Here is a 13,742-nt window from a genome sequence, read left to right on the forward strand (position 1 = left end):
TATGGGAGTTGTAAAACAAATTAGATACAATTACCATTCAATACAAATAAAAAGCCAACCTATTTACCCTTAAGATGATTCTTGTTTTAAAGCCTTATTATTCAAATTGGACTAGAATTTTCCCTAATGAATCAAGTAGGCCACTTGACTTAATTATAGATTTTTATATTGTATTTTCTATAGAGAAAAGTAGTTGATACGAATGAATTCTGGAAAACTGTGGTAACTACACCTCCCCAAAGTGAATACAACAAACATCTGTTGCAAAAACTGCTTGGCTTTCAGACAGTACATAAAGGGTGTTCTTTTTCCCAGTGTTTTGCTATTAAAAAAAAAAAAAAAAAGATTATTTATTAAAAAACACGTTTCTACTATCAATTCTCAAGATGTAAAATCTTAAAAGGCTGTTGAGTTAAACACAGGTCATTACCAGGTTTATTACAGAAGGCGAACTATGCAATGTACAAGACTCTACTTGCGTTCTAAAAGGGTAACAAAATAATTGGGCATGTTGCCCTCTGTGGGTTAGAAAGTAATTTTAACCATTGTCTTCCTTTCTTAACTCCATTCTCTACACAAACATTGCAACACTCATAGCAGAGGAAGGGACTAAATATATAGAACCTCCAGAGATTTTCATTCTCTGGTTGGAATCCCCAGGATAATTCCTCTTTCTCCTTTGGATCTCACCAGCTTCTAAATGCAACAACATTCTGTTATCCTCATTAGATGATAAATGAATTTTTAAAGTTTTACTCCAGTGACAGGGTAAATAATTACAGTTTTTTTGTTTTTTTGTTTTTTTGTTTTTTGTTTTTTTTGCATAATGCATTGAGCACAAAATGTAATAATTTCAATGGGAGGAGGGGAAGAATCAATGAGCCTTTATGACTCGTGGTCTTTTCTTAGCTGCATCAAAGAACTGTTCAGTGCTTTTGGTAAACTGAATGCATTTTCCTTGAATTCTGAAAGAATAGAATTTTGCCTCAAACTCACAGCTATTTTGCAAAGTAAAAACCCATCCTTTTTAGCATTTGGAGATTACACAAAGTGCACACGAATTAGCAGGTACAAACGAATAAAAATGTTTATAAGCAACAGAGCACAGGGGCATGTAATACCTTCACAATAAGGTAAGGAGGGGTAGTATACAGATGGCCACTTCTGAACATATTTCAAATGACATGTAAGTTTGCTCACTTTTTAATCTTCTATCCCTCTTCTACGCAAACCTACTTCCAACCATTTTGAGATGATTGCTTATTAAAAGTCTAAGATTCAGTTTTTATAATTCCACTTTTATGCTAACTTATTAATAAGATATTGAGCCCTAAAACATTCCTAGGAGTATTTCAACAAGGCATTGTAACACACTATTCTGAGAAACCTCTTTGTCATTTAAGCCACGAGAAAAATAGAAAGCTTCCTTTTCTTTTTCTGCCAAATCCAACGTATGGGCACTTCATTATGTTTCGACAAGCTTCAAGATCTATAACAGAATTTGTCTATGTCTTTAATTAAAATCTAAAATGTTAACGTCCACCTGTATAGTATATGTTTATATAACCACAGGGACAATACCTTAAACAGTCCTCAAAATGGTATTTGCAAATTCCATTACAAGCAAAAGTTTTGAGGAAAAGTCATTTAAAATTGGTATAAATAGAAAGGAAAGTCAGTCATACATGATCCAGGATATACAAATTTTGAATAATTTTCAAATCATTCTGTTTATTCTACATTTACAGCCTCTGTCTCACTAAAAGATGAATCATAAAAAGATATTTGCCTGTTTCTTAGGAAAGATACTGGCGAAAACACATAAGGCATATTCCGAAGCAATTAATTGTTAAAAGCTTCCTTTCTTCAATGTGACAGTCTTTAATTTCTATGGAGGATTACCCTGAGTTATCTATCTGGTTTCAAGAAAACATTAGTTTCAATTTTATGATGTCTAAGGAAAACAGTTTCTTAAAATTAAAAGAAAAAAATTCAGCTATTGTACATAACTTGAATAAAGTGATTTGATGTTATAATGTCACTTGTATATGTATTTCGTATGTTTTATTATAGATGTATTACATATTATTTATGTACAAAACATTATATTGTCTATTTGTATTCTGTACTGCATACATATATTTCCCACAATGAATCTCAGAACAATGCATCTTCAGCAAGTATCTTATAATTTATAATACTCCTAACTGTCTATGATTAGATACTATTATATCTACTCTACAAGCAGGAAAACTGATGCTGAGAAAGTAAAAGATTTACCCCACCCAAGTCTTAAGAACAGATCAGGAAGGCGAGACAAGTTCAATGCTGAAGATCTGCACATTAATGACTCTGAATACTGCTTTGTTTCTATCTTTATTACTTACTAGTATTTATATTTCACAAAATCTAAAGAGGAAAAAGGTGCATGCTGACTACTTAATGATAAACGAAGCAACAAAAAATGGGCACGAGTTCTATTTAGTAAGAAAACCTTGCCTTCTTCACTATTTTCCTAAGACTTAAATGAAAACTGTCTCGATATAGTATCTCTTCTACTGCTTAGTACTTTAAACTTCAAAGTAAATTATCTAAAACCATCCCACTCACTTACTTAAAAAAAAAAAAAAAAAAAAAAAAAAAAAAAGCCTGAATTATTCCCATTTTACTGATGGGAAGACAAGCAAAGGAACAAAGCTTTTTGCCTGGGTCCCACATTAAGTGTGAAACCAGTCTGGAGTTAGAACGTCTTAGGTGTTTGACGCCTCATCCAGTGTTTCAGACTACAGGGCAGTGTGATTCCTACTAATTATAATATCCTGAAGTCACTAAAGGAAGCACACAATTTTCTGAAGAAGGGGAGAGAAACCTACCTTGAAAGTTACAGGTGTAAAGGAATACATAAAAAGTCTTTATTTCACTGTACTTTGGTTAAAATTCACTACAATTCAAAATTTAAAAATTATTCCCATATCTTATTCCTTCCGTATCCATGAATCAGAAGCTCTTCTGGGTGAGACACTGATTTTTTTTCAGTCCAGAACTAGACTCATGCTTTTATAGGAGAGATACGCACTAAGAAATGAAATTCAATGAAGAAGATAAAGAACGGGTCCATATTAAAGTGTATTTGGTGGCATGGAACTTGCAAGATAAGACATCAATTTTCAGCCTGGCTGGTTACAGAATAGGACTCATTGCTTCTAGTCAACAGTGAGCATTTCAGAGAGACAAGAACATGACATCTGAGGGCAAGTGATGCATGGTGACATGCATGAGGCATTCCTTGAAAAGCTGGAGAAAAGGAGAATGAAGTAAGCTAGTGGGGTAAGAAATGCTAAATCACCAAGCCTGCAGCCTTTTAAAGCAGATGAGAAAAATATTCAGATAAGTCCTTTAACTTTTGCTAAAGTTAAAAAAAAAAAAAAAAAAAACCCAATGATGCTTTCCAAGTGGAGAAAGGTATATAAACAATAATTTCTATAGATTGATATAGTCTTTCTACTTTCTCAGAAAACTAGGGTTTCGTGTTGGAAAACACCACAACCAGCATATTCCTAATTACAGACAAGTTTTCAGATTCCAACGTGGCAACAAAACCACAGCACACAAGACAAAGGCTTGTCACGTTCATGAGACATACCTCTTGGACTGATCGAGCAGCTGGCTTGTCTTGATGATTGGCCAATATTAAAAAGGGTAAAGTGCATAACTGTGGGTGCTGGAGAGCTGAGTGCAGTTCATTCCTAGCAGTTTCTAAATCATCTTCTGAAGAGGCACTGTCTAATACAAATATTACCCCTTGAGATCCTTGGTAGTAGCGGCTCCAATATTTCCGGATATTATCAGCCCCTGTCAAAAACAAAACAAATTCTTTTTAAAAATAGCTTTCGGCAACTGAAAAATACTCAACAGTCCTGTTGGTGTTCCCAACACTAATTCCTACTGGAAACCAATGTAGCTTTTAAAAATTAAGGGCAGAGAACATGGTTGATGAGGACCAAGGCATGAGAGCCAACAGGTGGATGTGGCCTTGAAAGAGAACACCCAAGTTTATCAGTCATTCTTTATACCTTTCTTATCAAAATATGTGAGAAAGAACTAGGATAGTTGTTTTGATTGAAAGTCAACATTTTTTTCAGATTTTGTTTACTAGTCCTAAATAAAAACTCCACTCTTTATAATCAGAGTTTGAGCCTAACTCAGAGAGTAGTGTAACCCAGCTAGCTGTTCACTGAAGCTTTATCCCAGACAATGAACATGATCCTGAGGACAGTTTCTAAAAGAACTACTTGTTGATCATGACAGCCTTATTTAATTTCATCTAGAAAGTGAAAACTACTAGCACAATATTTTTATGTATCAAAGTGCTAAAATCTGTGATGAATTAAATACTTGATACATTTGCATAAACCCACTTGGCAATGGGCATACTCATGGTCTTGATATGATGGGAGTGTTCATAAAAAGACATGGAGATTCTCAGCATCCAAGGCCACATCTTATTCCTCTTTGTATTTTCAACATCCAGCATTATGTATAACTCAAGGTTCAGTACAGGAAAGAGGAAAATGAGGGAAGGAGGAAATGAAATTATACACTAATTAGGCTTTATGGATTTTCAGACTAGAAAGACCTGTAAAGACTATCCAGTCCAACTGTCTGAGGAACCTGGGGCCAAGAGAGGTGAAGTGACTAATCCCCATTCATGTGTCTAGTAAATCTCAAAACTGAGATTTGCATCTGAGTAGACAACCTGTCCAGGGAGGGCATGGGCATTCCCTACTACATCAGGATAAGTGTTTCATTTATTTCCATTCTATTCATCAATAGCATGGGCAGTCCATGGTGTGTGTGTGTGCGTGTGTGTGTGTGTGTGTGTGTGTGTGTGTGTGTGTGTTTGGGGCATGGGACTATTGGTTATACAACAAAAATTAGATAAAGGTATTTCATTAATTTAGTGTATATGAGCAAGTCTTAACCAGTTAGTAACTACATGTTAGCCCTCCATTGAATATTTAGCTCCTATATTGGATATACTGCACTAAGTGTTAGGAATAAAGGACTGGAGTTGGTGTGCACTAACTGACAAGAGCCAAATATGTGCATCTCTTCCCAACTCTGTATTCAATGATGCCATACTGGTAGCTTCAAACTGGATAGGGTGGGAATATTTTCACCATTGAAATCAACGAAAGCTATCATCAGGTCTTTTCTTCCCCTAAGGGCCAACACACCACTGGAGGGCACTAAGAAGCCCATATTTTTCTGTGAGAAATAGAAAAAAAAATTAATAAAGTAATAAAGCTCTGTAGAGAGGTACTCATTAGGCATCATGAACACAAGAGATGAGGCATCTCAACCAGGCTGGGCAATCCTCTTAAAAAATAATAGTTACCAAACAGCTACCATTTATTAAGCACTTCCTACATTCCAGGCATGGTGCTAGGTGTTTTCAAAAGAACAGCTCATAGAATTCTTACAGCCACCCCAAGAGGGAGGTATAATTGATTCAGGATTTAAAACTTAAATTTCAGATTTTAAAATCCAGAGTGTCCATCATAATCCTATACTGAAATACCCAGCTATATAAGAGCATCAAGGATATTTAATGTAGAACAACCTTAAATATGTAAAAACATGGGATATGAACAGGGTTAATGCAGATCAGGCAACTTTTAACCAAGAAAACAGTACAAAACAAAACAACTTAAGCCACAGATTTAATATAGGTAGTTAGTTACATAAGTGATGGTCTAACTAAGAAAACAACAGAGCCACTGAAATCAGCAACACTTTAAGCCAGGTTCCCCAGGCACAGAGTCTGAGACCGCATTTCTTGAACACCTGATTATAGACAGTGCTGTCAGGAGAAACCTGGAGTGAAAGAAGCAAGCTAGAATTGGGGAAGGGGCTTGGCAAAGATCTGGTTTCAAAAATCTACCCTCAGTTTAATCCAATGAGGAGCTCTAGAGCATGCACTCAACCACAGAAGTTGTCCAGTCCAAAGACAAGGAGGCTGGGCTGCTATACCCCGGTACAGTCATTGGCTATGAGCCACCCCTAGGGAACAGGAGGGGGTAGGGGTGTGATCTCATACTCTCCCAGACATATTTGGTTGAGGCAATTACTGTCAGCCAAGGGCAGGCCTCTGGAGAAGGGTACAGGTGTGAGTCATTAGCAGCCAATACTCGAAGCAGCTGGGAGATGGATGCACTGGCCCAGTAAAGGAGATCTGGGTAGGATACCAACAGCATCTGCTACAAGCTACATCCAGACATTATCCATATGCTAGAGAACCATCCATAAGTTTGAGGAGCAAAAGTAGCAGCAGTGTTACCTGATGGTAAATGTTTAAGACAAAAATAACGTGTGTGTATATATCTGTACATAAATTTATTACAATTTTTACTAAAAGGTGTGTAGCACACAATTTTCATATAATATACACAACATGCTTTACTGTAAATTCTATAGAGCTCATTAATTCTCACAAAATGCTTTCACTGATTTTGCCCAACTTCCGTAATCATAGCCAACCAACAGTTGCAACTGACCAAGTGCAGTTCCAAAATAAATGGTGGTGGTGCTAAGTGTTTTTACATGTATTAACTCATTTACTCTTGACCATCTTAAGAGGTAGGTATTGTTATGGCTCTCATTTTATCAACAATAAAACTAAGACATGAAACAATCACATAATGTGGCCAAGGTTACACACCTAAAATATTTATCTAGGTCTAATGTGATTGAAATAGAAGGATCATTGACTGGAAAGGTGATAAAACTCAACAAAAAACTCTACTACCACATAAGCCAAGAGGGGGGAAAAAAGCAACTTATCAAAATAAAAGGTACCTAACATTTCTAGCCAATGAGTTAAATGAATATTTTTAAGTACTATTCTATACAAGTCACTAAGCAAGGACCTATAAGAAATATTTAAAAATCCATGATTACCCTAGATCAAACCCACAAATTCTTTAAAGTAATAGTTACTACAACAAGGCCTGTAAATACATCTTAATAAATATGGCCATAGCATTAGAGGGGTGCAGAGAATTAAGTATAAAGAGAAGAATACTGGTTGAATGTTTCAGTGGAAATTTTCTATTGGAAATACACGGGACATATTCGAAATCTAACTCATGAGGGTCTTTTTCAACAAGAAACTATTTCCATTTGCCACCTTTGGGAGCACATAAGACATCAGAAAATGGTTAGACAAAATGACCTTAAGTCCAATGACTGTTGACAGATGAAACAAATCCAAAGAGAAATGCTGGAATTTCTTAAAACATCCATTCTATGATATACTATGTGGATGATAACTTATTATTAATGAAAAGACCCTTTTCTTTAGTCTCCTGCCACACAGCTTTCTGTCCAATCTTAGCATGTCTAATGTTCATCACAAACACTGGGCTTGGAATCTGAAATTCCAGTTCAGCCTTTTGCACAATGGCTTTGGTCATCAGGGCTTCTGGATGAAACCCAGAGTACCCCAGGAAACCAGGAATGGGGTGAATGGTAGTATCAGGTTGGTTGGCCCAGCTGAGAGGACCTTAGATGAGCCACCAGATTAAAATGAGAAATAGACAGGTCATTAACCCAGCTGCCAGATGCTCTGAGAAGTGAGCCTAACTGGGAAAATTAGGAACAGAGTTTGATGTCCACATCCCAACAGTCCTCGCCCACAAACCAAGTCCAAGGGGAGTAACACACGCAGGGCATCACATCACATCATAAATGGTCTGGGGCCACTCATTTTAATGACTGAATAGTGCATGCTCTGTGTCACTTAAATTGGCATATAAAGAGGTTAAACACCAAATCCAAACCTGGCCTGTATTTTGTATTCAGATTAAAAAAAAAAAAAGGGTATATTAACAGTAGAGAGGTTGGGGAGGTGAGGGTGTTACCCAGTGTCTGAATTACCCAATGTCTGATACTGCCTTACTGAAGGTTGTAAGGAGCCCTTCATATCCTAAGAGTTCACTCAGAAAGCCAATCAACCAGGAGAGCCTGGTTCAAGCTACTACAAGAGAAAAGATAGAAGATGGGAGCATAACGTGTCTTCATTATGCAAGGTTCTTTTGTATGGCACACTATGGACAACTATGGCAACATTCTCTTATTTATTAATTCCTCTAATGGATGTTTACTGAACACCTGGCACCATCCCAGGCACTGGGGACATACTAGCAAACAAAACAGACAAAAGCTTCAGTCTTCATAGTGCTTACATTCTTTATCAGCAGGGCCAGCCTACCAGTATAGAGGTTAAAAATGCCAAGTATTTGTTTTTCAAGCTCTCTCTTGCAGCATGGACAGATGACTCAGTTTTGGCAAACTGGGATTCAACACAGGTCTGCTGGGAGCTTTTGGGACAAACTGTGCCCCTCAAAAAAAGGGAGATGCTCAAAGAGAGTCACTTCTCTCTTCTAGCTTTTAGATTCTATTAGATGATAACCTTCCCAGCAATCTTGAAGAAGACATACCAACACATGAGGAGGTCACAACAGGAAGACAGAAAGCCTGGGTCCTTGAGAACACCGCTGAGCAGCGGTACCAACCACTTACTGTAAGAACTCTTTATTTTGTGAACATAGTGAATGCCTAATTACTCGTGCCGATTTCAAAGACTATTTTATTATTTGCAGCCAAAAAAGATGCTTAGCTCCCTTAAGTTAAAAGGCTGTAGAGGTAAGTTTCTTAAAAGAATTTTTCTTTGAGGGGCGCCTGGGTGGCTCAGTCGGTTAAGCGGCCGACTTCGGCTCAGGTCATGATCTCGTGGTCCATGAGTTCGAGCCCCGCGTCGGGCTCTGTGCTGACAGCTCAGAGCCTGGAGCCTGTTTCAGATTCTGTGTCTCCCTCTCTCTGACCCTCCCCCGTTCATGCTCTCTCTCTGTCTCAAAAATAAATAAACGTTAAAAAAAAATTAAAAAAAAATTTTTTTCTTTGAAAGATGAAGCCAATGAACTAAATAAACAGGGATACACAGGAGTCAATGATAAAAACAGCAGTTTGAAGTTGTCCCTATGGAAAATCTGATCTCTAGATCAGTGATGTTTAACTCAACTTTCTGTGATTTAAAAAAAAAAAAAAAAAAAAAAAAGCCACTAGCCATTGTGGCTACTGAGCACTTGAAATGTGGCCACTGTAACTCAAGAACTGAATTTTATTAAAATTTACTTAAATTTGAAGTTTAGACGCCACACGTGTCTGGTGCCTACTGTATTGGATAGTGTGTTCTAGATATTCCTCTAACTTACTGCTGCCTTGAGCGACTGCTAGAAACCCCCAAGAAGAAAACAGTTAGAGATCTGATCCCATCTCTGAAAGGAAAAGCCATGCAGCCATGCTGGTATAGGAGCAGGTGTGGTCACTCTGATCCAAAGACAAGTGTGCCAAAGGGTGACACAAGAGGCTAACCAGGACGAGGGTGTCCACTAGGGTCACCCTGTTATGGCATATAGACTCAGGATGAGGAGTCGAGATTGTCTTCTCTTTCTATCCTCTTACCACAGTCTTCAGAAAATGGAGAATATTTTCCCTCTGAAAAACTTAATGAGATTGGAGACCCATAAATGAAGCCAATTTTGGAGAATTTTAATTGTAAATTAATTCTTCAAATTTTAGTGAAGGAGGATATATCCTCGGAACACAAGTGGCATCAGCCAGTATTACTTTAAGAAGAGTGATTTCCAGCATAGGGAGAAAATGTTCAAGGGCAGGACAGGAGAAGGGACAGAAAAGTATTAATTTTAAAATCTTTTTTTTACCCCTCCCATATATGGAATCTTGGTTTTTCTGATGGGTGGCTCCTTCATTCTTTTTGTCTTCTATACATCAGACCCACTCAATCTGTTTTTAAAAACCGAAATATCCAAGAGTCCAGGAGGATTAAGACATACATATCTAAACTCAAACTTTTGTTATGGACTCCCCCCAGCCCCTGCAAAAAGCACCGAAGTATCTTAAATTAAGCCCTCCTTAAATGCTCAATACAAACTATAAAAATGTGAAGATTCAAAGTCAAGTTCTCTGAAGGGAGGTGTATTGTCTTATTTTGCTTTCAGAATCAAAAAGAAAACCATTCTAGATAATAAACAGAAATGTGGTCTGCATGATCGAAGAACCACGAACAGGATAAACTGTTGAGCTGGAGGAGACCAAAGTCCTCAGGCTCACAGTGAGATGAGCTGAGAACACCCACATAGAATATAAAAGAGGGTTCACACCTAGTCGTCATCCACCCCCGCCTCACCGACATATTACATCACATCTAACCTTGTAAAGGTGTTTATATACATCACCACACATAACTTTTTAGGAGTTATTATCCTTATTTAATGGATGAAGAAATTGGGACACAAAGTTTATGCACTTTCCTCCATATCCAGCTAATAAATGGCAGATCTAGGATTCAAATTTCGGACTGATTCCAAAGCCCATGTACTTTTCTACTACATGATGCTGCTTCACAGAGAATACAGGAGGCTCCAATGAAAGGGAGAGAAGAGGAGAAAACACATTCCAGTGGGGAGGGCATGGCTGGGAGCATAAGATAAGAGGAAATTAGGAGTGGGTGGGTGGTGGGGCACAGTAAAGAGAATGAACATGAGAGAAGCCTGAGCTGGTGACAAGTAATGGCCAGTGTGAAGACAGAATGTGGATGGCTTTGTAAGCCAGGCAGTGTCTGGGCTTGAGGCAGCAGTAAATGGGGAATTATTACAGAGCCCTGGGGAATACTACCTGGCAGCTGGTCTGGTCTTGCTTAAGGGTCCTGTTGACCATCCATTACCTGTTATGGTAATGTGATTATGGTAACTGTATTTAGAGTAGACAGTACTACCTACTCATATCTGAGCTTCTTCCAGTCCTAAAGCCTCTAGATTTCATAAATCTTATATATTTTATTTAAGAGAAAGCGAGAACACGCATGTAAGCAGGGGTGAGGGACAGAAGAGGCGGGAGAGGGGGAGAGAGGGAATCTCAAGTGTGCTCCACATGGTGCTCAATCTCACGACCCTGGGATTACGACCTGAGCCAAAATCAAGAGTCCGACACTCAATGAGCGACCAAGTGCCCCTAAGATTTCATAAACCTTAAAAATGAATACTCTCCACACTCTTGGACACACAGCTAACTGCATATCTTGAAAAAGATTTGCTTATTAAGGTCTTCCTGTGTTTATTGGAAATCTATGAAAACATGTGGGCAAGAAAGAGTTCTTCCTTCTCCCAAACGGTGTAAGGGAGTCAGCAAAGGAAATACGTAAACAAATAGTCTCTGCCTTATTTTGGATTCCCCCAGTGCAACGGGTTTATTCAAGCCATGAACGCAGGAAATACTAGTGGTAGAGTGAAAAAGTGGGGGAGGGAAAGAGCCAACCCACAAGAAGAGCTACCCAGCCAACGAACCACTGTGGGTAGCCTGAGCTTACTCATACTAAAACTGGGAGCCAGACACCAGTGGGGAAGCATTTGGGTCCTCATCCACCTACCTCCCATTAGTGGTTGCTTGAGGAGAGCTAGGCATTATTTTCCTAGCATCTCTAGCTTTGCCAAGGCACTGAGGTCTCAATAATTCTTGAGAGTGAAGGCCTAAGACCCCATAAGGGTTTTAGAATAGTACATACTCGTTATCTTTAATATACAACGGGGACCACTGAGGTCCACTAAATCTCAGGCACATTTGGAGTCGTTTTCCAGCAGAAATAAGCGTGTTACACTGAACCATCTTTACACTCACGCTATCTCGTGTCCAAAGATAGGTCAGCCAGAGTTGGAAGTACAATTGCAAAATTAAGAGGCCTATATGGGAATCATACTAATCTCCTTGGTCTCATTATGTTGGAATTCCAACAGTGGTCACATGCTTTAGGGACTAGAAATGTTATGATAATGTGTGCAACCTTGGACTTGTGCAATCTGAACTTCAAATAGCACACCCCCAGAAAATTCTGAAGGTAGTTCTTAGCCTACCTTTTAAAAAACAAAATGTGCGACACTATACAAAAACTGATGCACTAGTTGCCCTGTTCTTACCTTATCCTGTTCCTAACAAATATTCTGGATGTCCATGTTACTCAAAGCACAACTGTACATCAGTACCTTCAGCGTTAAGACCTAACAACCATACCTGAGGACTATGCCTGCCATCTGATACCTGCCCTCCTCCATGTTCTCACTCTGGTCCATACCCTCAACCACTTTCCACCTGGATCACCAGAATGACTTATTTAACTGGTCTCCATGCTTCTGTCAAGCCAGTACTGATTAAATTATTAATGTTTGTCCAGGAAACTAGCTCAAGCTGTATCACCACACTGCTCAAGAACATCAAATGCCTATAATTTGGAATTCCCAAGCTACATGACTTAGCATTTACAGTTCTCTGTGATCTGGCCTCAGCTGACCATTCCTCCTACCACTTGTTTCCATTCTGCTCCTTGTACAATCCACAAATGCAACTTGTCTCTCCTGGACCAGACCAGGCTTTCACCCTCATGCTTTTAGTTGTGTTATCCCCTCTGCCTGGAGTTCCTGCCATGTCAGTTCTTGTACACTGAAACCACCACCTGCTTGTCAAGGGCCAGATCTCCTACTCCACCAAGACTTCCATAGTCTTCCAGCTGGAAATCATTTATCAGAAGCTTTTAATCTATTTCTCTTGGTGCTGTTCGTAATTGTTTCTACCCTGTAGCATAGTTATCTGAATATATGTTTCATCTTCCTGGTTAGACCGAAAGAGACATCTGGGAGTTTTGTGCATTTATGTGTCTCATTTCTACACTCTGAATGCATCTAACATAGTCTTATACAATCATTTTTTCAATGAATTGGTTAATCTTTTATAAAACGTTTACTCAGATTTCTCGTATGCAGAATATAGAATTCACCAAACAAAACACGTCATAAAGAAACAAGCGAAATGTGTGTGTGTGTGTGCGCGCGCGCGTGTGTATTTTGTGGATGGTAGTAGTTTGTTGGCTTAGCATGTAGTTATGTTTCTGGCACATACTCTGCGAAGAATCATTCGCCTGACATTTTCTATTGAAAAAAATTTTTAATTCCACATACACAAAATTATTTCATGGCTTTGCCTCTCTCAGAGTTCTGTTTTAGTATTTGGAAATGTGAAGCCATAACGTTGCATGTGCTAAGCACTGTACTAAAACACAAATAAGAGCACTGCCCTGTGCTCTCTGTGATCCATCAGCCTGCCTGTCCTGATGTTCGGCAGAGCAAGCAGCCTTGAGAAACTGAAAGTGTGGAAAGAAAAAGCTGTGGGAAGAGTTGTGGGAAAATGTTCCCCTCTGGACTCCGGTAACAGCCAAGGGCCTACTGCCTAGAAGACCCACAAACCCAAGGTGATCACAATTTGCATGACTCCACATGTTTACTAAGCAGCAAATTCCCGAGCTATTGGCCTAACACAAAAAGCAAAAAAGCACATTTTATAGTATTCTGGAAAATCTGGTGGCCAGAGTAGGAAAGCTAGTCTGGGAACAATTTTGTTGAAATTGCCATTGACTAAAGCAACAAATTGGGAAGAGCCACAATGAGAATTTTCTGGCTGAAGTGGAAGGTGTTTGTTCCATAGTCAGGGTGAAATACAATCGTTTAAAACTGCAGAAATGCTATGGCATTCTAGTGTAGCTTCCATTTCCCCCCGCCACAAGTTTTTATTCTAAAGTTTAACTTATACCAACCATGTGACAAAATGGACAGATG

The 13,742-nt window shown here is 38.7% G+C and overlaps 1 protein-coding gene across 9 annotated transcripts in view; it reads right to left on the reverse strand.

Moving 5' to 3' along the window:
* ARL15 (ADP ribosylation factor like GTPase 15) overlaps positions 1 to 13,742 on the reverse strand; it is a 553,398-nt gene that overhangs the window by 202,101 nt on the left and 337,555 nt on the right. For all 9 annotated transcript variants that reach the window (XR_008423696.1, XM_053906986.1, XM_053906989.1 and 6 more), the window contains one exon: positions 3,644 to 3,852. Coding sequence is in view for 8 of the 9 variants with exons in the window: in XM_053906986.1 (XP_053762961.1) it covers positions 3,644 to 3,852 (209 nt within the window). In the remaining variant the exon portion in view is untranslated. The remainder of the gene's footprint in view (positions 1 to 3,643; positions 3,853 to 13,742) is intronic.

The sequence above is a fragment of the Panthera pardus genome, unplaced genomic scaffold, assembly GCF_024362965.1.
Source record: "Panthera pardus isolate Hobbes unplaced genomic scaffold, ASM2436296v1 HiC_scaffold_2, whole genome shotgun sequence".
Taxonomy (NCBI): Eukaryota; Metazoa; Chordata; class Mammalia; order Carnivora; family Felidae; genus Panthera; species Panthera pardus.